This window comes from Amphiura filiformis, chromosome 16 (assembly GCF_039555335.1).
Source record: "Amphiura filiformis chromosome 16, Afil_fr2py, whole genome shotgun sequence".
Taxonomy (NCBI): Eukaryota; Metazoa; Echinodermata; class Ophiuroidea; order Amphilepidida; family Amphiuridae; genus Amphiura; species Amphiura filiformis.
In genome coordinates, this window is record NC_092643.1 from 24,018 (window position 1) to 50,199 (window position 26,182).

At 36.0% G+C, this 26,182-nt stretch overlaps 1 protein-coding gene across 1 annotated transcript in view; it reads left to right on the forward strand.

The window, feature by feature from the left end:
- Positions 1-3,115: 3,115 nt before the first annotated feature.
- The window catches only part of LOC140136434 (dysbindin-like), a gene marked incomplete at its 5' end in the record, with an annotated part of 85,176 nt that continues 62,109 nt past the window's right edge, over positions 3,116-26,182 (forward strand). The window contains one exon of the mRNA XM_072158159.1: positions 3,116-3,176. Within this exon, the coding sequence (XP_072014260.1) occupies positions 3,116-3,176 (61 nt within the window). The remainder of the gene's footprint in view (positions 3,177-26,182) is intronic.

Here is a 26,182-nt window from a genome sequence, read left to right on the forward strand (position 1 = left end):
ATGTCATCATATATGCCTCTTTAGATGACGAGACCCTGGGACGAGACAATGAAAGATGTCATATGGAAACTGAGCTGAGAGACAATTTGTTTTTTCAAAGTTAGAACATGATATGTATCATCATTACATTTGAAGAGTTCAGATGCAACTTTTTAAAGTTAAAGCTAGCAGAGAAAAATTTATTGTTTTTTTGCATCCAAACTATTCATTTTCTCAATGGTTGCACCAGTTATTTTTGGTGTAATTATACTTGATTAAAATTTATGTATTCTGAATATTTTGTATCAAATATTTGTAAAGCCATAATGTACAATCTTATAATATGAAATTGGTCGTTTGTTTTTCAAAACTGATTTTACACAATGCTTACACAAGTCCCAATTTATAACAAAAAGGAATCAGCCACATTTGGTGTGTTCGGTGTTAAACAGGCCAGTTTCGACATAACATCATATTATGACTTTAAAACCCCCATAGAACTCCATGTTAAATGGCCACAATAACCAGTGTGGTTTTTTCACTTTAATTTGTTATTTATGTTTGTTATTTATGTTTAATTTGTTATTTGGGTAAAAAATATCAAATTAAAATTGGACGGAAATTGTACATTTTGGCTTTAAGTGTAGTTCTGGAACAGTCTATGGAGGTTATGTTAGGACCACCCGATGCTGTGCAGCATGATCATGCAACAAATGAATTACAGATATTTTCTGACATGATTCAATATTAGCCAATCAGGACCCTGCAAAAGTGCTAAGGAACAATATTAGCCAATCAGGACCCTGCAAATAGTGCTAAGGAACTGTGATGAAAAGTGTAGGCATATTAACACACTTCCTCCTTTGCTACAAATGAATTGCAGATTTTTTGTGACATGATTCAATATTAGCCAATCAGGACCCTGCAAATAGTGCTAAGGAACAATATTAGCCAATCAGGACCCTGCAAAAAGTGCTAAGGAACTGTGATGAAACGTGTAGGCATATTAACACACTTCCTCCTTTTACTTTGGGAGCAATGATCAAGAAGGCTATTGGTGTCACTGAAGTTGAGATGGAATCACGCCAGAAACATTCAGGGGTAGTCGCAAGTAATACATACGGTACACACATGTAACCAACAAAACGAGTGGAAAGGGTTGATATAAATGCTAGATTGGAACATAGACATAAGAAATCGGGTCTATGATTGGATGCTGATTTTTATCAACCAAATATAGTTTTTGAGGGCATGCATAATGTATATTCTTTCTTTCTGTCTATCTTTATTTCATTGATTCAATTCTTTCTTTCATTCTTTCATTCATTCATTCATTCATTCATTCATTCATTCTTTTTTTTTTCTTTCTTTCTTTCTTTCTTTCTTTCTTTCTTTCTTTCTTTCTTTCTTTCTTTGTCTTTCTGTTTCTTTCTTGCTTGTTTGCTTGCTTGATTGCTTCCTTTCCTTTCCTTTCCTTTCCTTTCCTTTCCTTTCCTTTCCTTTCCTTTCCTTCCTTCCTTCCTTCCTTCCTTTTTTTCTTTTTCTTTTTTCTTTCTTTCTTTCTTTCTTTCTTTCTTTCTTTCTTTCTTTCTTTCTTTCTTTCTTTCTTTCTTTCTTTTTCTTTCTTTCTTTCTTTCTACTTTCTTCATTTCTTACTTCCTTCCTTCCTTTCTTCCTTCCTTAAGTTCCTTCCTTGCCTTATTTTGTTCATTTTAGGTGAAGTTTAGTTATTCAAATCAAATATTGAATATGTTAATTTAGAAATAGTGCATTAGTCAAGTTAGTGGAGGAGCAGGTGAGGACAGGGTACATTGAAAGTAAACCTGTTCTTATTTTTACTTTCTGTCCATGGGACAAAACAAATAAGTCATACATGTGATGTTCAGAGTATAGCCTACATTATGAGCAGCCCCCCTGGAGCTAGACACAACTCCCATAATAGGCGATATATCACCCCTGCACATAGAAGCTTAGAATAGAAATTGGATAGTCTGGCTGGCAAATGTATTAGTAGAACCTGTTCTGATATCAGTTTAAAGAAAAGCCTCATCCAGTGTACGTCAGAGTCTGCACAGTGGATCGATAAATAGATTGCACGCTGTAAGGCAACGTTGGCTTACCCTACATAAATATTCTTTTAATTATTTCTCGTACATTAAGCTCATTACACGCCTGACCTGTTTGCACTACGCACATTCAACCAGGCTGCCTTTAAAGGTCGGAGAGGTGACAAAATTAATTTTTTTTACAATATTGATTTGTTGTTGTCAGCAGACCCAGGTGCAAATGTGTTTTTTCCATATTTGAGGTTGAAATTGATAATTGTTTGTTATAGATAATTTATAATAGGTAATTCAGCTGGTACTGTAAAGAATAAAGCCCATTATCTTGCCAATTGTATTAAGGTGGGTCAGACTGCATGAGCCATATCTTTCCAATTTTAAGCCATTTAAATAAAATAAATGCAGTGTGCTTATTATTAATTAATGCATAGGAAGCAAATATTTGCATATGTTTCCATAGGTATTGTGGTTATTGAGTTATGGCCAATAATATATCAAAACAAATTTCTTGTGTGTCAGCTTTATTTGTCTCAATAGATCATCCCCCGACCTGCTACATCATCCCCCGACCTGCTATAAACCTTGTACATCACCAGTTATCAATTTGAGGCTGGATATATATCACAATTTTGCATAGAAAAATGTAATTTGGCACAAGATTATTGCTATTTTCATTGAAAACTTTTCTACTCCTCCTTCTTCCACCTGCTCCCTTTCTTCTCCTCCTTCTTTTCCTTCTTTTTCCCCCATTTATGCCCAAATTTTATCCTTTTTTCAAAAAAATTAGAATATTCTAAAGAGGGGCCTACTGTCAAGAAGTCTTGTGAATGACTTCATTATTTTTTCATCTTACTTTCACTGGAGCCTACTCTTTAAGCAATGGGTTTGTATCAAATTTAACCATTGTCATAGTTTATCAGTGTGTAATTGCATATCAGTGACATTAACACGCTATTATAATTATTAATTTCTCTTTCTCCTTAGGTGGTGTAATAAAATATAAAACCAATTTTGTTTTCGTATCTAATTTCATAAGCCTCATAGAAACATTGTTTTTCTTTCTCCCATGCTAGATTTCACCAGACCTGGGGTGACGTACACAGGGATATAGAAGCATCTGCAGAAAAAGCTGTGGTAGGTTATCACATTATATTCAAGCGAATGTAATAATAATTATGAGCCCTGGTGGGAGGTAACATGAGGGGGGGGCAAGAATCTTTTGCCAGCCAAAAGGGGTGGGGGAAAGCAATGTGGCACCTTTTAAATAAAACGCTCTGAAAATGCATAGGAAAACAGTACAGAAAGGCTTAAATATGCAAATTTTCCAGCTTGCAATATATATTTAGACCCAAAAAATTTCAGATCCCAAAAATTTGGCATGTGCTAAGGGGGTGGGGAGGCAAAGAATTATTTGGCAGACAGAGAGGTGGGTGCAAGTAATTTTAGCAGGCCAAGAGGGGGGGTCATTTTTTGGCACACCATTTGGAAATTTTATCCAGCCCCAGGCTCATAATAATTGCACATCCCCTAATAATAATAAAAGAGATTTATAAAGTGTCTTACAAACAAATCTGTCCACCCACACCACTGATGAACCATTAGCCAGTGTAGATTGCGCAGAATAGGGCTGATATGTTCACACTTCTTGGTACACATTACTAACTAGGTGCTACATTTTGGACACAATTAAATGGGATCCTTTGTGAATTAAGTTCATCAAAATTGGCATTTTTGGGACAAACGTGGATGAGCTAATAAACGTACCACCTGACAAGTGGTTTTTATGAAAGCAATCTGACATTTAACAGGACGGTTGAATAAAAGTATGGCCGTACTTTTATTCTTGTGACAGTAAGGCTGTTGAATTTGGAAACTATAATAACTTACTAATTTGGGACACTGGGGATAGATGTTAACACTTATTGAAAAAGTGATTTGCTATGTTTTGTGAAGCAAGAGCTATTATGATCAAATTGGCCTACCGTAAAAACTTGATAGTTAGCATATGTGCTTACTATCGAGCACTTTTGAAAACATGAAATTGTACCAAAGTCTGACGCTCTACCAACTGAGCTAATGGAGTTGAGACACAAATTTGCAGGTTTACTTGTTCGTATATAACTATGTGTATCGATGATTTGCTCAAAACCGTTTACACATTTGTGGATGGGGCACTTCATGTTTGCATGTTTTAAAAGTGCTTGATAGCAAACACATATGCTAACTATCAAGTTTTTACTTATTTATGCTTGTTAATCATTTCAGCAGTTAGACAAAATATTTAGTACCGGAAAATTTGATTTGTGTACCTTTTAGGCAGCTGTCAAATCGCAGAAATGTATAGGCCCTACATTACATTAGCAGGCATTTTAGGAACATCATTCACCATGACGCTTACAAATACATATAAATAAACAGAGATACAAACATCAATCATTCATAGAAAGCAAACAAATGAGTCTTTAAGAGAGCGTTGAAGTGCAAAATTGATGTAACAGCCCGTTCGGAGGAAGTGAATTCCATGCATTTGCAGCAGTGATGTGGAATCTCCTGTCAGGAGCAATTATAGTAGGTGTGTTTAGACGGTAGCCTACTTTCAAAAGTAACTTTCACTACTTGTGAGTGTGTGTCCATATTGGACTTTACTTGTAAGTACACTCACAAGTAAGCATGTCTTTAACTGGTAGATATTGCACAATAGAGCAAATGCCTATACTATACTATGATCAGCTCGTAATAGGCGAGAATCATTCGGTTTTTGTTACTGCGCATGTCAATAAAATCCCAACTTACGCCCATGTAAATTCACAAAAGCGTGCATCAGTCATGCAATATGCAAAGCGAACTACGCGTCTAGTGCTGCGCCCAGCTGTATTTATGCCATTCAATATCAATCCATGATGTTATGAGGCCCGCCCATTACGTGCTGATCAGAGTATAGTAGGTCCATTATGGTCAACATAAGGTCATGCTTACTTGCAAGTTACTTATTGACATGGACCTTACTTATCTTACATGTAAGATGTAAGATATCTTACATGCAATATCGTCGAAAGTAAGCTCGCAAGTAGCTACTTGCGAGTACATTTAAATGGGCATAAGTTTACATTCTAAAGTAGTTACTGACGACTTAAGTTGCGATCGTTTGAACAAAACTAGTAGTACTGGTCTTGGGAATTGTAAGATGGATGGTATCGGAAAAGGAGCATTAAAGCTGCCAGATGGAATGTGAATGTATAAAGTAAAAGGTGCCATAATTTCTCAATTATTCATGCACACCATACAGAAGTATATATTTTTCAAAAAGAAAAGAGTTGGGGAATCTAGGGGTTAAAAAATTAGAAAAATAAATGTTGGTATTTATATAGTGCCTTTCGCATGTATCAAAGCACTTTACATTTATTCTGCTGTTGTAAGAATATGTCAGCTGCCATACAATGCCCAAGACATCCTCATACCTTTGGGCAGTGCTCAATGGACAATATTCATAACAGCTTCCCATTTTACCTCTGGGTAGAGAGAGGCAAGTAAGGTAAAGCTCCTTGGTCAAGTGCAGAGCCTGTACCACTGCACCACCGTGCCCCAAAACATTCACCCTGTAACCCAGTGAAAGTTAACAATCAAGACATGTTTCATTCAGAAAGTGTGGACAAAAACGTGTTAAAAAGTGGTAAGCAAAATCGAAAGTATGGGGCATTGTTTTACTCGATTTTGCTTCTCATATCAAAACTTCTGGAGCAATGTAACAAAAATTTGGAAACAAATTGTTTGAATGGTAGGCCTCAATGTATGATATAAAACACAATATTATGAAAAAAATTGGTCCATGCACCTTTAACTGATCTTATAAAAGCATAAAAGATGAAAGGATGATTTGGCCCGACAGACAATATTTTGCTGCCCAGGGATATGTAATTTGCCATTCATTTTCATCTTAGAGTCTGGCTAGCTCGCAAATGAAGACAGATTACTTTTGGGATTAGAAGTGCTTTTGAATGTTTTTATATGCAGTACAAGATTAGATTGCCATTTTCAGGAATCGCTTCAAAAGGTTTGCTCCGAGACTGCTTTTGTAACCTGGTCTTTTTATTTGGATTTTAGTCATATTTCACATTTTGATTTACCTCAAACCAATGATACGTAATTCAAAATCTAAAATGAGTATGAATTTTGGACGTTAAGATTGATGTACTGACAGTACTCATAAAGTGTTTATGATGACATCAATCTCACTTTGTCCTTTCTCATTTAGAACTGTTTTTATCTTGATAACGTTTATTGTATTTCAGTAAAATTTATGATAAATGATACTGTTTTGTGAGCATGTTCAATTTTTTTCTTCAGTAATTATTCCCATTTATAATGGACTATTGTGATCCACATAGGATTTTGAGATATAAATATTTCCATTTTCAGAAAAATAACAAGCTCATTTGTGTCTCATATCTCAAATAAATTGTTTTACACATAATGTACAACTGAATTTGCTTGATTATGTTACATACTTAGACAAACAAATATGTAGACCATTCACCAACACGCAAAGTCCAGCATCATCAATCATTCCATGAAGCAAGAAAATGCTACACCCATTCTGCGCCTGTTACCGCATATTTATTCAAAGCACAATCTTGACATCTTTCGCATCAATGTTCATAGGCACATAGAGCTGGTAATAAACCCTAATACAGCTTCATGATAGCTAGACTCAGGGGCTCGAACAATCAGCCCTCATGAATATGCGAGAATTAAGAGCATACAAAGCACAGGGACTTTGCCTGTTGGTGAATGGTTTGTATATTTTTTTACATATTTCATTTCCCTTGTCTCAGAATAAGACTCAAGTGAATTGAAAAAAAAAAAAACATTTTAGGAGGACTAAATATGCATTGAAATATTAAAGTTTAAACGATCGTTTATTAAAGGGACATTCAGATATTTTGAATTGAACCAGTTTTGCACAAACTTTGTTTAACAGAGACACAACAACACATTTTGAGTTTGAAAATTATTTTGGCATGTCACAGAGAGTGAGAAGACAAGCAAACCATTTTTAAGGACATTCTGAAAATGACCTACCCCCCCACACACACACACACACACAATCTGTGAATGTCCCTTTAACCATGTTGCAAATTTTTTGGCAACTGAATTCACACTTGAACAAAGTTATTCATGCATTCATTCAAGCAGCCACTTAACAACTGACAAAAAATACCATAGTTGTTTAAAGATGATGTTGTATTTTTCATGTTTAAACAAAGTACCAGAATAGAATCTAAAGGTTAAGTAATCATCACAATGTACATGACAAGTTTTACTCATAAAACTTTAATGAGTAAAACTTGTCAATTGGGCTATTCCATATAAAATCCACACTCCCCTGTGGAAGATTTTGGAAATATATTCCACAGGGGGAGTATGAATTTCAAATGGAATGAACACTTTAGGCAGCTCCATTTGAATTTCATACACCCTCAGAGAAACATTCAACCTGAATCTTCCACTGAGGGAGGGTGAGTTTCAAATGGAGCTTCCTAACATGTTCATTCCATTTGAAATTCATACTCCCCCTGTGGAAGATATTTCCAAAATCTTCCACAGGGGTAGTGTGGATATTAAATGGAATAGCCCAATGTATAACCTTTAGATTCGACTCTGGTAATTTGTTTCTGTTTAGTTCACTAACTATAGGAAGCATTACGATTTATGACTTGCACAATCATTTACAGCTAGTAATAGCTTGCACGTTTTTGCACAGCTAATTTATACTTGCCATAAAGAACAAATTATTAGAAACCACACTTGCTGAACCTATAGTTTTATAGTTTGTGGTGTGGAGTGAATTAGAACTGAGTTTGGAAGATTACTGCACTGTCAAATCACACTGAGGGTACGGGATGTATAAAGGGGGTGGAGTGGTTTTTGTGTGGATGTGGAATGTAGATCCATGTTTATGTGTGTGGGGGTGCATCAGTGTTTGCTTGCAAACGAGGACATATGCAAGATTTCACTCTAAACTGTGGATTTACCTGCAACTGAGGTTTCAAACTGCTGTAATAACATGAAATAGCATAATAAGGCATGTATATGTGACCCGTTCTGACAAAACCAGGAACAAGTAGCATTTTTGACATTTCATGATTTGCATAAAATGTAAGCACTAGACAATAAGCTTTAAAATGATACCAAAATTGTATAAATATGTAAATGATACCAAGATATTTTTGCCAACTGGCAATTCTGAGTAATGGGCCAATTAGTTTCCTGCATTACACAGGATTGAATAGGGATTATCATAGTTCATCTGTTAATTATTGATTTAATAAACCTCTTTTTAATAAGTACTTTCAAGTATTTGAAAGTCCACTTAGTCCCACAGTCAAATACCATGAAATTAAGAAATCCAAAATGTGATTTGTTTTTATTGGAAGGCCTATAACTCAAAAACATGTTTGGCGACTTGTTCTGGTTTTTGTTGGAGCCAGTCACATATAATGATATATACACATAGCATCTTGCATGTTATAACAGACATGATGGTTTGATTACCTGATGGTCAGTGGCTTAATGTATCTCTTTACATCGTAATTGTAATTGCAATCTGTGAGTGGATATTATTCCCATGATCTGATGTTACCTTTTAAGATTAGAAAAGTCACTAGACATAGGTGTCATGATGCTAAATCTGTCCAGATTCTAGGGCATAATTCTCCTGTATATAGCCACCTTGATCAAAATCCAGTCAGTGTGGCATTCACAAAATGGGGTGGCCCCACCCTTAATTATTCGGTGGGGATGTAAATGTGGGGGAAATTGTCGGGGGATTGAAGGGGGCACATTATCATTTAGGGGAATTACAGTTTTGATCACTTGAGATAATATCATGTGAAAATGTTGTTGTTGTTGTTGTTGTTGTTGTTGTTGTTGTTGTTGTTGTTGTTGTTGTTGTTGTTGTTGTTGTTGTTGTTGTTGTTTTGGGTTTTTTCCTGTCACTTTTCACCAGCATACATTTGCTTCTGATTACAGACAAGTAGAGCGCCATTTTTTTAGATTTAAAACACATCATCCTGTTCTGTCAAATAAAACAGCTCAATCCTAATCCTTGGCCAATTTTGTGAAATAAGAGGCCAAAACGTTAAACATGCATTTTTAGTGTGTGTTTGTGTGACAATCATGCCCAAAGACTTGTACAAAGACTATACAGGTTATGCATTTTAGTTTTTGGAAAACATATTTCTGATCTATTTTATTAAAATTATGATAAAATATTAAAATAATGAGCAAATGTTTAGCCTATACTCAAGCTTTTGAATGCTTAGACTTGTGCCAAGTCTTTGAATTTAGTACCTGCAATTGTAAGAAAACATGCAAAAAAATCATATTTTTTACCCAGTATCCCTCAAATGAGCCAAATAACAAAATTTGATTTGTATTGCTTCTAAGTGCTAAGTATTAAAAGGATTAGGATTTAGGTATGTTTTATTTGGCAAAACAGGATATTATTTTGATAATCCAAACAAATGACTGCCATATTTTTGTGGCATGGAGTAGTCCGACGAGTATGACCTTTTTTTCCTTATTTACTAGACTACGTTCAGCTCAGACTACGATCACTATCTCATATGGTGCAAGAAAGACGAATCGCGAAAGTCCAGTGACCACGCCACTCGTGGGGCGGTTAATGGACTTTTGCAGTCAATCTTTCTTGATGATCAGAGTCTGCATGAATAGTTGGTAACTAAGAAAAAAACAGGTCCTATTCGTCGGACTAGCATGGAGTAGTGCACTTTATCCATGTAGCAATATATAATTTGTTAATGCAGTAAGTTACACTGCAACCTTAGTACACAGTTGTAAACACTGGTTCTTTTTTGTGTCTGGACATCCCATCTGGGGTTCTGAATAAGTTTATAGGTATGCACGGACCATCTGATACAGGCCCATGGCATATTGTCATTGAACAACACTGAGACAGGGCAGGCTAGAATAACGACAGGTACAAAAACATATCTTGGCTAGGATTTCATGAGTATCCTAATATCTCTGTATCCGGAGAAACAATTACAACTTTACCCACAGTGCATTGCAACAGTCCACCAATCAAAAATGTGACCAGCTCCAACAAAACCCGGAACAAGTCGCCAGACATGTTTTTGAGTTTTAGGCCTTTTATAGATGACATTCCATTCTTAATTTCATGGTATTTGACTGTGGGACTATAAGTGGACTTTCAAATCCTTGAAAGTATTTATTAAAAAGAGGTGTATTAAATCAATAAATAACAGTTGAACTATGATAATCCCTATTCAATCCTGTGTAAGGCAGGAAACTAATTGGCCCATTACTCATAATAGTAATTGGCAATAGTATTAAGGTATCATTTACAAAATTATCCCTATCTTGAAAAGTACTGCGTCACCCTAACTATGGACCACAATGACCTCATTCCAATGGCATAGTTCAATAACCTCAATTAAACAATCATATTGCAAAATTGGAGTTTTTGTACTCAAAATTTCAAAGGTCATACAATGAATGTACTAAATGTATTAGGGTTAAAGAACTGTGCCCTGATAGATGAGCATGTTGTAGATCCTAGTGAGTGTTTTGTGTAATTGTGTGCCGATCAGATGCTGAAAGGGAGCGAAGGCCCCTAAAAACACAGAAAAAATCCTCCATACTTTCATTTACCTGGCTTGGTGTCTCGCAGTCTGAGAGCCTTGATATGATCAATTTAATTACTTTGCCTTTATGGTCTTTTAATAAAATCATCAATACAAGGGTGCGCACGTAGCATTGGCGATTATTGGGGTCAGCTCTAAATGAATTTGATATGAATTTGAGGGTAGGATTATAACAAATGTGTCGTAATAGGGTGTTTAAAATTAACATGTGACCTGATTGGTGGTAACAACATTTCCTGGTTAGTTGTGCATGTGCTTCACACAAAAAAAATTACTAGCATTCCAAGTACTTGTCAATGTAAAATTATGAAACATGAATTTCATCCATGGCATTGTCTTTTTAAAGACATTTCTTGTTTCATTGAAATCATGTTTTGATGTCCTTGGCCTACACAAAAAAGGCATTCTGGGAACAGATTTCACCAACTTCAAATCTCATGAATCCACATCACTCCACGTACAATTAGCACTTCTGGTTGCCTCTTACGTGCGAAAGATCATGTGCAAGCACAGTGGCTCATTTACCATCGCTGTAATCAAGATGTAAATATTTATGTACCTCTGTGGGGGGTGTCTACACACGTACTACTTCATATTCCAGAAAAATGCAGCCCTATTTTTTTTTTTGATTAAAAAATATTATCATGGTTTGCCAAGTAACTGGCAATGAAAGTCAAATTTAATTTTTTGGTAAATAAGGTCCAAAACATTACAATCAAACTCAAAGACTTGCAAAAGAATAATTTCAAGTTATGCATTCTAATTTTTGTAAAACACATTTTCTGATCTATTTCATAACAAATGATCAAAAATAACATAAAAATTTATATTAAAATATGAGCTAACTCTTAGCCTATACTCAATGAATGCTTAGACTTGTGTCCAGAATTGTGTAACTACTGTATGTTTTCAGTCCATTTTCCCTCCAATAACAAACAAATAGTAGAATTTGACTTTTATTGCCAGTTAAAACTAACTAAAGGATTAGGATTTAGCTATGTTTCATTTGGGTTTTTTTTATGGAATAGGGACTAGCTGTTTGTATTGCCTATCATTTTAATTATGTTTAATTACATGCGATACACTGATTAGTTGTATTTCTTATCTAATCGTCTAATTATGTTTAATTACGTGTGGTACATTAATATTAACTATTTGTATTACTTATCATTCTAATCATGTTATCTTACTGTTTCAAAGGTAATGTGTAGGGAGAACAGAGCAAATTCAATCAAAACTAAGAGTTGCTATCAATTGTGTTTCTCTCATATTTACCTCAGTTTTAGAAACATGGAAATATTCAAGTTGTAAATAAACTATTTACATAAGAATATTTGATATTTCTTAGAGTCTGCATTGTCAAGTGGCAAAACTGCATAAGATGAATCAAAAATGACCAGATGTCTTGAAGAACTTTCTTTGGAAGGCTTGATGGTGTATATTTTGCCTTGCAATATGTGTTCAGACAAAGAGATTCATTAGATCCAAAGAGTATGGACTCCACCATGTCTGTGTGTCGCTCATGGAGGGCAATTACCCAGCAAACACATAAATGATTTTAATATGTTAAAAATGTGTTATAAACAATAATAACATTTAAATGCCAGGTTACATAAAGATCATAAAACATTTTATATGAAAAAATACAATAACAACATTTTGAAAATGTTGTCAAAACGTTATTGCAAAATATTTTTTGGCAAACATTTCTCAAAATATTTTTTAAAAACTGTTTAATATGTACAACAACATCCAAAATTTTGGGTTAAAAGACAAAACAACCGACGCTTTGGGAGCATAAAAACATCCCTTTACTAGGTTAAAACAAGTAGCACTACTGTCTGTTCAATTAGCTTAGATTCTTGAATTTTTAAGATATTTGAAAAAATACAAAATTGCTGTCAAAGTCATCAAAGAAAAGTGTTAGCACAGCCTTAGACCTAACGTGATTTAGACTTTTCAAATTCTAAAGTTCAATTTAAAACCCCATTTCTTTTCAATTTTGGTCTTTTCCCGCGATATTTTCAAAACAAGCCGTAGAACGTCGGGCACCATAAACTTTTTGAATCAATCCATTTAGAGCAATGGGGACGCCGGACGATATGTCACAATGCGCTGAGATAGTATTTATTCGACCATCCGCATCAAGAATTGTCCAGCAAAATAGCTTTATTTATTTATTTATTTATTTATTTATTTATCTATTTATCTATTTATCTATTTATTTATTTATTTATTTATTTATTTATTTATTTATTTATTTATTTATGTATTTATTTATTTATTTATTTATTTATTTATTTACTTTGCGAATTTATTTTGCCAATGGATCTGAGAAGGTGTATGCATTTAGGCCTATTATAAAATTACACATTTATTTTCAATTAGTTATTTCGTTTTGTTTGTTGAATACAAACTATGAGAAGGACAAAAGAACTTTTGTACAAGAAAATATTATTCAAAATAATCAGGTTACAGAAAGCAATTTTTGAAAAGTCACTGTATCTGAAAATGTCAAGCGAATGCTGATATTCTTGGGAAGGAATGATGGTATTAAACAAAACTCAATTTACATTGTAAACCAGTTGAAATAAGATGGAAAAAAAATGTTTAGGAAAAATAATGCTCAGAATAATGTTATGCATAAAACGTAATCGCGCCATATAATTTCGTGGTAACAAAACCGTGGACCATCATCACCTATAGAACCTATCCAATAACCGAACGGTATAACAATAGAGGCCCTGCATCATTTTATCGACTGGCTCCAAACAAAGGATTTGAACTGGTGTCCTTCACCGTAGTTATGGCGGAGTGCAGTTCATTCAATCAAATGTTGTCATCAACCTATTTGATCGTAGTGCAGGGTTATGTGTGTGAGACGAACTGTCACGGTAGATTGCAATCATGCTTTTGTTGAATGCATTTGAGTAGTCCGCCATATTTACGGGATGATACGTCACATGCAAGGCCTCTATTGAAATGACAGGACAGATTGGTGAACAGGTTGTTTTGCTATATTGGTTAGGGTCTATGCCCTAACGTTGAGGATGGACCGTCCCACTCGATTTGTAAACAGGTCGCGAACCCTTTGGGTGGACCCAAGTAACTGCCTAAAATGAGGCAAAATTGAAAAGAAATCGTGTTTTAAATTGAACTTGGGAATTTGAAAAGTATAAATCACGTTGGGTCTAAGGCTGTGCTAACACTTTTCTTTGATGACTTTGGCAGCATTTTTTTTATTTTTTCAAATATCTTAAAAATTCAAGGATCTAAGCTAATTGAACAGACAGTAGTAGCTAGTACTGCAAGAGATTAAATGAGAAAGACAGCAAAAGAAAGTGACAAGCATAAAATGAAAAGAAATTAGAATGATAATAAAAACATACAAGGGAAAAATCAATTAGGTGAGAAAAACAGGCATGTGCAAGTATAGCAGGCCAACCAGGTCAAAAAAAAAAAAAGCAAATCTATGGTCAGCCATTCTAGTCAAAAGATAATCAAACAGAAATATATCAAAGGGAGGGAAAATTTTGAAAAGCCAAAGGCCTAACACAAAATGAAGGACCACTGTTGGTACCATCCGATACCCGAAACTGTACAGCCCGCCTAGGTGGGACATCTAGCTGGTCAGTTGGTACTGTTTTAGTTTGCTTTTTTGCTCTTATACATTGTTTTCAGTACCCTTGCAACCATTATGGCTCCTGTTCCAGCTTCCCTTCGTATTTCCTTGTATCCTTCTACTATTCGTTCTATTTTTAATCAACTCAGGCATGTGCAGTGTAAGTATCTCCGTTTTTCATCACATTTGCAGTATCTTCAACTTCTTAAAGCTAATAGGGCCATCCCTGTTGGTCTACTGGTCAAGTCGTCCGCTAATTTATCGCACAGTCTTTGTCTTCAACTGCATCAGAATATCATCAATCAAGCTTCTTCTTCGATCATGGAGGTTGCTTTGCTGGAGTGCATTATCAACATTACTTCATGTACTCAGAAGTTCATGGATCTTACCAATTATCTTCGTCAATCTGTTGGTGAGCAAGATTTCGTGCAGATGTTAAACAAACTTCATACTATTGGCCAACAGTTCCAAACAAGTCTTCTTCAAACTAAGAACAACAAGCTTAGAAGAGGTCATTATTACTCTACGGGCGACAACCAAGTCTCGTTGACACCTACCAGAACCAGTGATAGTCACAGGGCTACTGATTCCCAGCTCCATAGTAGTGGATCTTCCTCGGTGAATGGCGTTAGGGTAGAGAATGATGTTTTGGACCATGGTAATAGTACCAAAGTTTCCAGATCTCGGAGATGGATCAAGCGCTCTCGTTACAGGAAATTGGCTCGCCATGGTAGAGAGACACCGACGTCAACCAATACTATTGTTAACCTTTCTTCGTATGAGCTTACCGAACCAGAAACAGCTGTCCTTTCTAAGGGTCTTAAGTTTTGTCCTACTCCTCGCCATATTAATTCTATAGAACTACGGGCTGACCTGAGTGAGTTTGCAAGACGCGTTTACGACTTGGGAACACTTTTACAATCCTGAAACCAATCTTGATAGTACTGATGGCTCATCTATGGCTGAGGTCAATGCCTATTCCAGACATCCTTTACTTAGGAAGAAGAGCACATACACTCCACCTCCTGGTAAAGATTTGGCTCTTGATGCGTACATCACAGCTGTCGAGACAGATGTACTTAATGTTGGTCCAAGGAAAGTTTATCCTAACATCAGCAAAGAAGAACGTGATGCTATCAACAGTCTCAAACATAATTTTAACTTGGTCATCAAGGAAGCCGACAAGGGAGCTGCTATTGTCATCATGGATGTGGAGGATTATCTTTCAGAGTGTCATCGCCAACTTAATGATGCTACATATTACAAGCCTCTTCCTAAGGATCCTACGGCTGTGTTTGCTCGTAAAGTTACAGCAGCGGTTAAGGATGCTCGTTCTGCAGGCATCATTAATGATGATATGCAGTCTGTGCTTACTCTCAACCAACCTAGACCGGGACGTTTTTATGTTCTCCCGAAGATCCATAAGAGATATAATTCTTTTCCAGTAGGAAGACTGATCATAAGCGGATGTGGTACAGCTACAGAAAAGATTTCTCTTTTCGTTGATCAGCATCTAAAGCCTTATGTCAAGACCCTGCCATCCTATGTGGAGGATGATAACGACTTCTTGCGGAAGTTAGTTCAGATCAACGAACAACATGGTCCTCTTCCTGATGATGCTATCCTGTGTACTATGGACGTCACTGCATTGTACACAAACATTCCTACTAACGAGTTCATTGCAGCTTGTCAGCACTATTTGTCCCAGCAGCACTCAACTACTGAAGTGGAGGTACTTAGCAGATTTATGGAGCTCACACTTACTCAAAATAACTTTGAACTTGCTGGAAAACATTATATCCAGGTTCTTGGCACTGCCATTAGCACCCGCATGGCTCCTTCTGGGGCCTGTCTATTTATGGGTCGCTTAGAGGAGAACTTCCTCTCTGTTGCTACCAAAAAGCCTCTTATTTGGCTGAGGTACATCGATGATGTTTTCTTGATTTGGACACCTGGAGAAGAAGAACTTGACAATTTTATCGCTCACTGTAACACAAGACATCCGACCATCAAATTTACGGCTGAACGATCTTGCAACTCCATTTCATTTTTAGATGTTATGGTTGGCCTTCAAAATGGACTTCTTGAAACAGACCTCTACTCCAAACCAACTGACACGCACCAGTATCTTCTATGGTCGTCTTGTCATCCTAAACATACAAAGCAGAGTCTCCCCTATAGTCTTGCTTTTAGATTACGTCGCATTTGTTCTTCTGATGATGTTCTCGCCACAAGAGTTGACCAACTGAAACAACACCTCCTTGATAGAGGATACCCAGCAAAGGTCATTCAGAAGCAAATCCAGAAAGCCATTGATGTTCCTAGATCAGAAGCATTGGAACCCCTTCAAACTAGTGAGAGCAAGGGTGATGAACGCATACCATTCGTCATGACATATGACCCTTCGCATTCTTCAATTGCTTCTATCATCAAGAAGTACCTCCCCATTCTTCATTCTTCAAATCGTTGCAAAGCAGCTATCTCTGAACCGCCTATGGTAGCATTTAGACGGCCACGGAACATCAAAGATGCTATAGTCAGATCAGCCATGAAACCAACTTCTCAGGTCCAGTCGAGAGGGTTCCAGCCATGTAACAAGTGTGCGGCATGCGAACATAAACACAATACATGCTGTACACAGCACACAGTCTCAAGTCACGATTTTTCGAGCTATGTTACTGGTCAACATTTTAACATCAATCACCCCCTAAATTGTCTTTCGACTAACGTGATTTATCTCATCAATTGCAAGAAGTGCGGACAACAATATGTTGGCGAGACCAAACGTGCCTTGAAAACTAGATTACTGGAGCATTGTGGGGACACAAAACATAACAGAGACAAACCGGTGGCCAGGCATTTCAACAGGCCAAACCACACTTGTGATGACATACAGATCATGGCCATTGATAGACCCAGTAGCACTAACTATTTCCACCGACTAGCTCTTGAGTCTAAATGGATCAACATTTTACAGACTTCTGCTCCTCTGGGTATGAATGTTAAAAGTCATCGTTAAACAAAAATTTTTCTTTGGTCAGTTATTCTGGTCCTCCCTCATTGTTTTTCTTCAATCTTTTGTTTGTTGCAAAATCGGACCACCTTGGTATCTCTGGTACCCCGCTGTATGGTCTGGGAGGCGGAGCCGACAGCGTGGAAACGTTAGTGCGTCCTGGATGTCCCACCTAGGCGGGCTGTACAGTTTCGGGTATCGGATGGTACCAACAGTGGTCCTTCATTTTGTGTTAGGCCTTTGGCTTTTCAAAATTTTCCCTTCCCTTTGATATATTTCTGTTTGATTATCTTTTGACTAGAATGGCTGACCATAGATTTGCTTTTTCCCTTTTGACCTGGTTGGCCTGCTATACTTGCACATGCCTGTTTTTCTCACCTAATTGATTTTTCCCTTGTATGTTTTTATTATCATTCTAATTTCTTTTCATTCTATGCTTGTCACTTTCTTTTGCTGTCTTTCTCATTTAATCTCTTGCAGTACTAGCTACTACTGTCTGTTCAATTAGCTTAGATTCTTGAATTTTTAAGATATTTGAAAAAATACAAAATTGCGGTCAAAGTCATCAAAGAAAAGTGTTAGCACAGCCTTAGACCTAACGTGATTTATACTTTTCAAATTCTAAAGTTCAATTTAAAACCCCATTTCTTTTCAATTTTGGTCTTTTCCCCGCGATATTTTCAAAACAAGCAGTAGAGCGTCGGGTACCATAAACTTTTTGAATCAATCCATTTAGAGCAATGGGGACGTGCGCTGAGATAGTATTTATTCGACCATCCGCATCAAGAATTGTCCAGCAAAATAGCTATTTGTCAGTAGGCCTATTTCAGATTTGTGTTGAAATCCTACTGTTGAAACATTACGTTATTATTTATGAACTACATGTAAGTTATCTAAAATAGACCAGCTTATATAAATACATGCCTTGCGTATTTATTTATTTATTTATTTATTTATTTATTTATTTATTTATTTATTTATTTATTTTAGTTCATTTATTTATTTATTTATTTATTTATTTATTTACTTATTTATTTTATTTATTTATTTATTTACTTTGCGAATTTATTTTGCGAATGGATCTGAGAAGGTGTAGGCATTTAGGCCTATTATAAAACTACACATTTATTTTCAATTAGTTATTTCGTGTTGTTTGTTGAATACAAACTATGCGAAGGACATTTGGAAACAAAAGAACTTTTGTACAAGAAAATATTATTCAAAATAATCAGGTTACAGAAAGCAATTTTTGAAAAGTCACTGTAGGCCTATCTGAAAATGTCAAACGAATGCTGATATTTTTGGGAAGGAATGATGGTATTAAGGGATCTAAAATGAGCGTTTATTGCGTTTCGACAGTATTTTTTGTAGGACATGAGAGCACCTCAGACCTATCGAATTGCATTCTGAATACGAAGCATGTCTTTCTGATATCAAATAATTTTCATTTTTTGAAAATCACAATATAATACAAATTTTATGACAAATTACACTACGCAAAAAAAGTTTCTTTATGGTTAGGAAATTTACCCACTATTAAAATCTAGCGACTAATGTTGTAAGTTTCCTAAATAAGCGCATGCGGGTGATTGTCCTGCTCATTTTGACACCTCATTCACTACTCTACGACACTTCTGAGAAAAGATGTGAATGTTTAAGTAACACGAGGTCGAAAAATGAAAATTGCAAAAAGGCCTATTCGATTTTCAGCATAAAAGAACACAAAAAACAACAAACATGCAGGCATTTTTTGTTTAATTGCTGAGCACATTTCAGGCATCATACTGCTGCTTCCAACTTCACTTGAGATTAATATCTTTCTTTGCCAGTCTTTCAATACTTTGTGTGTCTACCGTTGGCTTCCCTTACAGCAGCCACGCGGCGTCTCAAGCTCCTAATGAGGCGTCGAATGTTACCTTGCTCAACCCCGTTCCACTCGTTGATAACGATGCGACGCAATCCCACTAGAATTGTATCTGCCTTTATCTTCTTGTTGACTCGTCTCTTGTGCTGATCCCAAAGGTTCTCCAAGGGGTTAACCCTTGGAGATCCTTAAGAACCTTAAGATCAGGGCTTCTGGAGGGCCACTCAAGTGTCTCAATTCCTTCTGCTTCCAGGAATGCAGCTGTAATCATGACCTGTTTTGAATCCCTTTTCCAAATCCATCTCACAAAACGTAAATGTCTGAGTACCCACTCACCTTTGTCTTTGATCATTCATCTGTACAATAAGCAAAGGATTAACCAACATGCATTAAATTAAAATTGAAAAGGCGGGAATAATGAAACCGTCTTTCATCAGTGAATCAGCTCTAAAACCATTGAATAGGCTTCTTTGCAATTTTCATTTTTCGACCTCGTGTTACTTAAACATTCATATCTTTTCTCAGGAGTGTCGTTGAGTAGTGAATGAGGTGTCAAAATGCGCAGGACAATCACCCGCATGCGATTATTTAGCAAACGTATAAAATTAGTCGCTAGATTTTAATAGTGGGTAAATTTCCTAACCATAAAGAAACTTTTTTTTGCATAGTTTATAAAAATTTGATATTTTTCAAATTTTGATATATAACAGTCCTCGAAGTAAATTATATAAATCTAATGATATATTCTTAAAGTGTATGTAGCAGGAGGAAAAGCCGACGGTCAATTGAAATTTTTGACCTTTCATATTGAAGGTATGGATTTTTTTCCCAAAAAGACCTATTTTTTTTTGGTGTTTTGGAAAAAAAATCCATATCTTCAATACGAAAAGTCAAAATGTTCAATTGATCGTCGGGCTTTTCATCCCACCTACATACACTTTAAGTATAAATCATCAGATTTATAAAGTTTACTTCAAGTACTGTTAAATATCAAAAATATCAATTTTAATGATTTGCCATAAAATGTGTATTAAATTGCAATTTCAAAAAATCAAAATTATTTGATATCAGAATGACATTCTTCCTATTCAGAATGCAATTCGATATGTCTGATGTGCTCTGATGTCCCAAAATAAATACTGTCCAAACGTTCATACCCCAGCCCTTAAACAAAACTCAATTTACATTGTAAACCAGTTGAAATAAGATGGAAAAAAATGTTTAGGAAAAAATAATGCTCAGAATAATGTTATGCATAAAATGTAATCGCGCCATATAATTTCGTGTAACAAAACCGTGGACCATCATCACCTATAGAACCTATCCAATAACCGGAACGGTAAAACAATAGAGGCCCTGCATCATTTTATCGATTGGCTCCAAACAAAGGATTTGAACCGTGTCCTTCACCGTAGTTATGGCGGAGTGCAGTCCATTCAATCAAATGTTGTCATCAACCTATTTGATCGTGAGTGCAGGGTTATGTGTGTGAGACGAACTGTCACGGTAGATTGCAATCATGCTTTTGTTGAATGCATTTGAGTAGTCCGCCATATTTACGGGATGATACGTCACATGCAAGGCCTCTATTGAAATGACAGGACAGATTGGTGAACAGGTTGTTTTGCTATATTGGATAGGGTCTATGCCCTAAGTTGAGAATGGACCGTCCCACTCGATTTGTAAAAAGGTCGCGAACCCTTTGGGTGGACCCAAGTAACTGCCTAAAATGAGGCAAAATTGAAAAGAAATCGTGTTTTAAATTGAACTTGGGAATTTGACAAGTATAAATCACGTTGGGTCTAAGGCTGTGCTAACACTTTTCTTTGATGACTTTGGCAGCATTTTTTTTTTTTTCAAATATCTTAAAAATTCAAGAATCTAAGCTAATTGAACAGACAGTAGTGCTACTTGTTTTAACCTAGTAAAAGGGATGTTTTTATGCTCCCAAACGTCCGGTTGTTTTGTCTTTTAACCCAAAATTTTGGATGTTGTTGTACATATTAAACAGTTTTTAACATTTATTTTCCTTGGTTATGTACACTACTTGAATCTTTTTAAGATCCATTCAAAGTTTCCCTGCTGGTCAGTTGGTACTGTTTTAGTTTGCTTTTTTGCTCAAAATATTTTGTCAACAATTAATAAAATTTTGTTAAAATGTTTTGCATGAAATTTTCAAAAATGTTTTCTGAACATTTTAAACCCTTTATATAACCTGACATATAAACATTCTATGTATAGGCTAATGTTTTGTGTTTGTTGGGTAGTGTACCTCCAGTTTATGTGTGTCTAATCTCTTTAAAAGAGTACAGACCACGTCTGTGGTAATTTGAAGAGCATTGCCAAGATAAAGAGCCAGTCAATCTGCACTCTGCCTCATATCTCAGCACTCATGTGTTTTTCTTCAGGCACCAGATGCATGTGTCTGCCTTGTGCCTTCAGCACTCTTTGTCCAGATTGCAGTCTGATGTCTTTGACACATTAAAGACACCAAAGCTGCCAACTGTAAATGGTGAAACATTCAGGTTTGGACAATAAGCTTTTGGACACCCATATTGTGTACAAAACGTACCTTAAGATTTAATTTTTGGTTTTGCTTTTGAATGAATTATCTATTATATTATAATTCCACTACCAGATGGTAAAACAATCTGGTTGTTTTATCATATTGATGATACCACTCATCAGTACCATTTTATCCACAAATCAGCACTAATAGCCTTTACTCTCCTTGAAAAAGCTCTTTAGTACAAACCAAGTCTGTGATATTTTGAAGAGCATTGCCAAGATAAAGAGCCAGTCAATCTGCACTCTGCCTCATATCTCAGCACTCATGTGTCTCTCTTCAGGCACCAGATGCATGTGTCTGCCTTGTGCCTTCAGCACTCTTTGCCAAGATTGCAGTCTGATGTCTTTGACACATTAAAGACTTAAAACTTGCCAACTGTTAGTAATGGTGAAGCATTCAGGTTTGGACATTCAGATTTGGACAATAACCTTGGGACAAGGTTTTTCCCCCAATTGTGTACAAAATGTACCTTTGTTTTAAGTTTTGCTTTTGCTTTGGAATGAAGTATCCTATATGTTGTAATTGCACTACCAGATGGTAAAACAATCTGGTTGTTTTATCATATTGATGATACCACTCATCAGTACCACTTTATCCACAAATCAGCACTAATAGCCTTTACTCTCCTTGAAAAAGCTTGTTAGTACAAACTAAGTCTGTGATATTTTGAAGATCGTTGCCAAGATAAAGTGCCAGTCAATCTGCACTCTGCCTCATATCTCAGCACTCGTGTATTTTTCTTCAGGCACCAGATGTATGTGTCTGCCTTGTGCCTTCAGCACTCTTTGCCCAGATTGCAGTCTGATGACAAATTAAAGACTCCAAATCCTGCCAACTATAATGCTGAAGCATTCAGGTTTGGACATTAAGGTCCGTATGCACAAAAGAGTTAGACCAGGTCTAAAGTTAGATCTGGTGTAAGTGGAATTTAGTACCAGGAGAAAGGACATTTTCCTTTACATTTTCTTAAGTTAATTTGTATTATTTTTGAACTTTGCATTTAAATCTTTAGAATTTGCTAGCTACTCTAGGAAGAAAATAAGAGTAAAGGACCATTCCTGATGGAACTAAATTCCTCTTAGACTAGGTCTAACTTTAGACCCGGTCTAACTCTTTTGTGCATATGGACATACATGTAAGATTTGGACAATAACCTTGGGACAAGGTTTCCCCCCATATGTGATGCGATCAAGCAAAATGAGTCTGATGTCGATCAAAATCAAAATTCTGTACATGAGCCATTCTCAGCGCCTCATTTTTGTGTTCTTACGGTTCCAGAGATATGGTCATTTTCAAAATACAAAGAAAGTTGAATACTATTATTAACTCAAAATCAATATTCCCGACATGCGATTCATTTTGCTTGATCACATCACATATCATGTACAAAACGTACCTTGTATAGGTTAAATTGGCATTTTGCTTTGGAATGAAGTATCCTATATGTTTTAATTTAACTACCAGATGGTAAATCAATCAGATTTTTTTTATCATATTGATGACACCGCTCATCAGTACCACTTTCATCCACAAATCAGCACTAGTAACCTTTACTCTCCTTTTTGAAAATGGCAATTAAGCCACGCAGCTATAGAGTGCAACATTAACCGAGTTGAGTAATTGAATGTTTATCATGACATTTGAAGCATTTGGGTGAGTGTAACATGATGGCAGAGCCCATGCTGAGGTAGACAGATATAAACTAGAGCAAGTACTTGGTGCAACATGAGCCTAATACGTAGATTACTTGTGTTCCCTGAACATTGGATTTGAACAACATTGTTTTGAATGTGCAAGTCACGTTTTCCTCTGTAGTTATTCTCAGTAGCTTTTGTAATCACAAAGATTTTGGGGTACCAAATTTAACTTTGGTGCCTTATCATGTTGGAGATGTAATTACTCACCAGAAGTAAAGGATTGTTTGATGCAGATGTACAACATGTTTGGTCAAACAATTAGTTTTTATATTCATCAGCCATAATCACTATAAACACTAAAAGCTTTTATTCTCCTTCTTCAAAAAGCTAATTAAGCTACCCAGCCATAAAGTGCAACATTAACCAAGTTGAGTAACTGAACGTTCATCATGACATTTACAGCATTTGTAAATGTAACATGATGGCAGAGCCTATGCTGAGGTAGACAGATATAAACTAGAACATAAGTGGATGGTGCAACATGAGCCTAATACGTAGATTATTTGTGTTCCCTGAACGTAGGATTTGAACAACATTGTTTGAATGTGCAAGTCACGTTTTCCTCTGTAGTTATTTTCATAGCTTTTGTAATCACACACATTTTGGGTACCAAATTTAACTTATCATATTGGCCATATCATGTTGGAGGTGCAAATATTACTCACCAGAAATTAAGGATTGTTTGATACAAGTGTGCAAAGTGTGTGATGAATTCTATATCAAATTAAACAATGTGACCAAACAATTAGTTTTTTGATAAATCATCCATAATCACTATCAAGTACAAAAAGCTTTTATTCCCCCTTTTTGAAAAAACTAATTAAGCCATCCAGCCATAAAGTGCAACATTAACTGAGTTGAGTAAATTGAATGTTTATCATGACATTTGAAGTATTTGGGTGAGTGTAACATGATGGCAGAGCCCATGCTGAGCGAGACGGATATAAACTAGAACATAAGTGGATGGTGCAACATGAGCCTAATACGTAGATTACTTGTGTTCCCTGAACATAGGATTTGAACAACATTGTTTGAATGTGCAAGTCACGTTTTCCTCTGTAGTTATTCTCAATAACTTTCATAATCACATACATTTTGGGATACCAAATTTAACTTTGAGGCCTTATATAATGTTGGAGATGCAATTATTCACCAGAAATTAAAAATGGACAAAGTGTGTAATTAATTCTATATCAAATTAAGCAATATGGTCAAACAATTAGTTTTTTGATAAATCATCCATAAAGCAGTAAAAGCTCTTATTCCCCTTCTTGGAAAAGGCAATTAAGCCACCTGGCCATAGAGTGCTGCATTAACCCTTACACCCAAAAATACCACAGAATACCACGATGAAAAAAATCAAATCATGCATGCATCCCAGGGTCTGCGATGGCGCGCAATCAGCCTAAGTGTCAAATGCTCACGGAATTGCTGGCGGGCAGCAATAACCCGTCTAGCTCCCGGTCCGCGATCGTGTGCTTGGCATGCGGGGGGTCAAAGGTTCGTATCCCGGGGGTGCCAAGTCAAAAATTCTTCTTCTTCTTGAAAAATTCGGATCTTCTGTGACTTCCGATAGCAAAAAACCTGGGTCAGTGTTACGGTTAAGAAAGATGTATTTTTCCACATTCCACCATCTTCCATGGTATTGCTCTTGGCAAGGACATAGAGTGGTATTAAGGTCGGATGTGTTTGGATCTCTTGCAAAATGTTCTCTACATCTGTGACTCCTCAATTTTCTCTTCACCAAGATTACTGACTAGCATCAATTCTATTTTGTAGTTAGTGAGGAATAAACTCATTTGTTCTTAGCATCCTGCTCCTGGCTAAGATGTATCCACCAAAAAACGTTGACAACGTAAAAAAGCAGCAAGTTTAAAAAGCCCCACCTCGGCTCACTTTTTGAAACTTGGTCCCATTTGTAAAAGATACTGATTTAATCTTTGTCATAATTATCAACTTAAAACATTTCCAGAAGTGTTATGTATCTTTAATATGCCGTTGCGATATTAAGTTGTTAGCATTCTGGAACGATCAGAAAGGTTATTATGTTGTTCTTGGCCAATATCCTATATAATTATGTTTTGTTTTATAATAATTATTAAGTTCATGACCAATGATTGAATTAAACGAATAACAGGTAGGCATGTTAATGGCAATGATGCCATTGTTTAAACGTTAAAAACACCGATTTGCTGTTGATATTCAAAATGGGAAAAGTTTCAAAAAGTGAGCCGAGGTGGGGCTTTTTAAACTTGCTGCTTTCTTTCGTTGTCAACGTTTTTGGTGGATTTTCTTTTTTTTTATGAATGTAGCCAAGCAGCTCTAAGCTTGGAAAGTCATCGGGTTACTGAAGTACTCCATAAAACGAATAAAACGAAAAATAGATGTTTGAAATTATGTTATCCTTGATTTATGACAGTAAATAATTTAATAAAACTTTATCAGCCGTTTATTTTGAAAACTTGCTGGTCACTGCTACCGCGTGACTGTAATGTTAATAGGGATGCATATACATTTTAATATACTTTAATTATTCAAGGCAACTAAGAAAATGTAAATATGAACAACACATACCCAATGTTGACGATGCCAGCGAGACACAGAGTCAGTCCGATTTACTTCAAATTGAAACTATGTAGCAAGGCTTATACTACGAAGCGTCTAAGTGCCACGACTTAGCAAGATAAT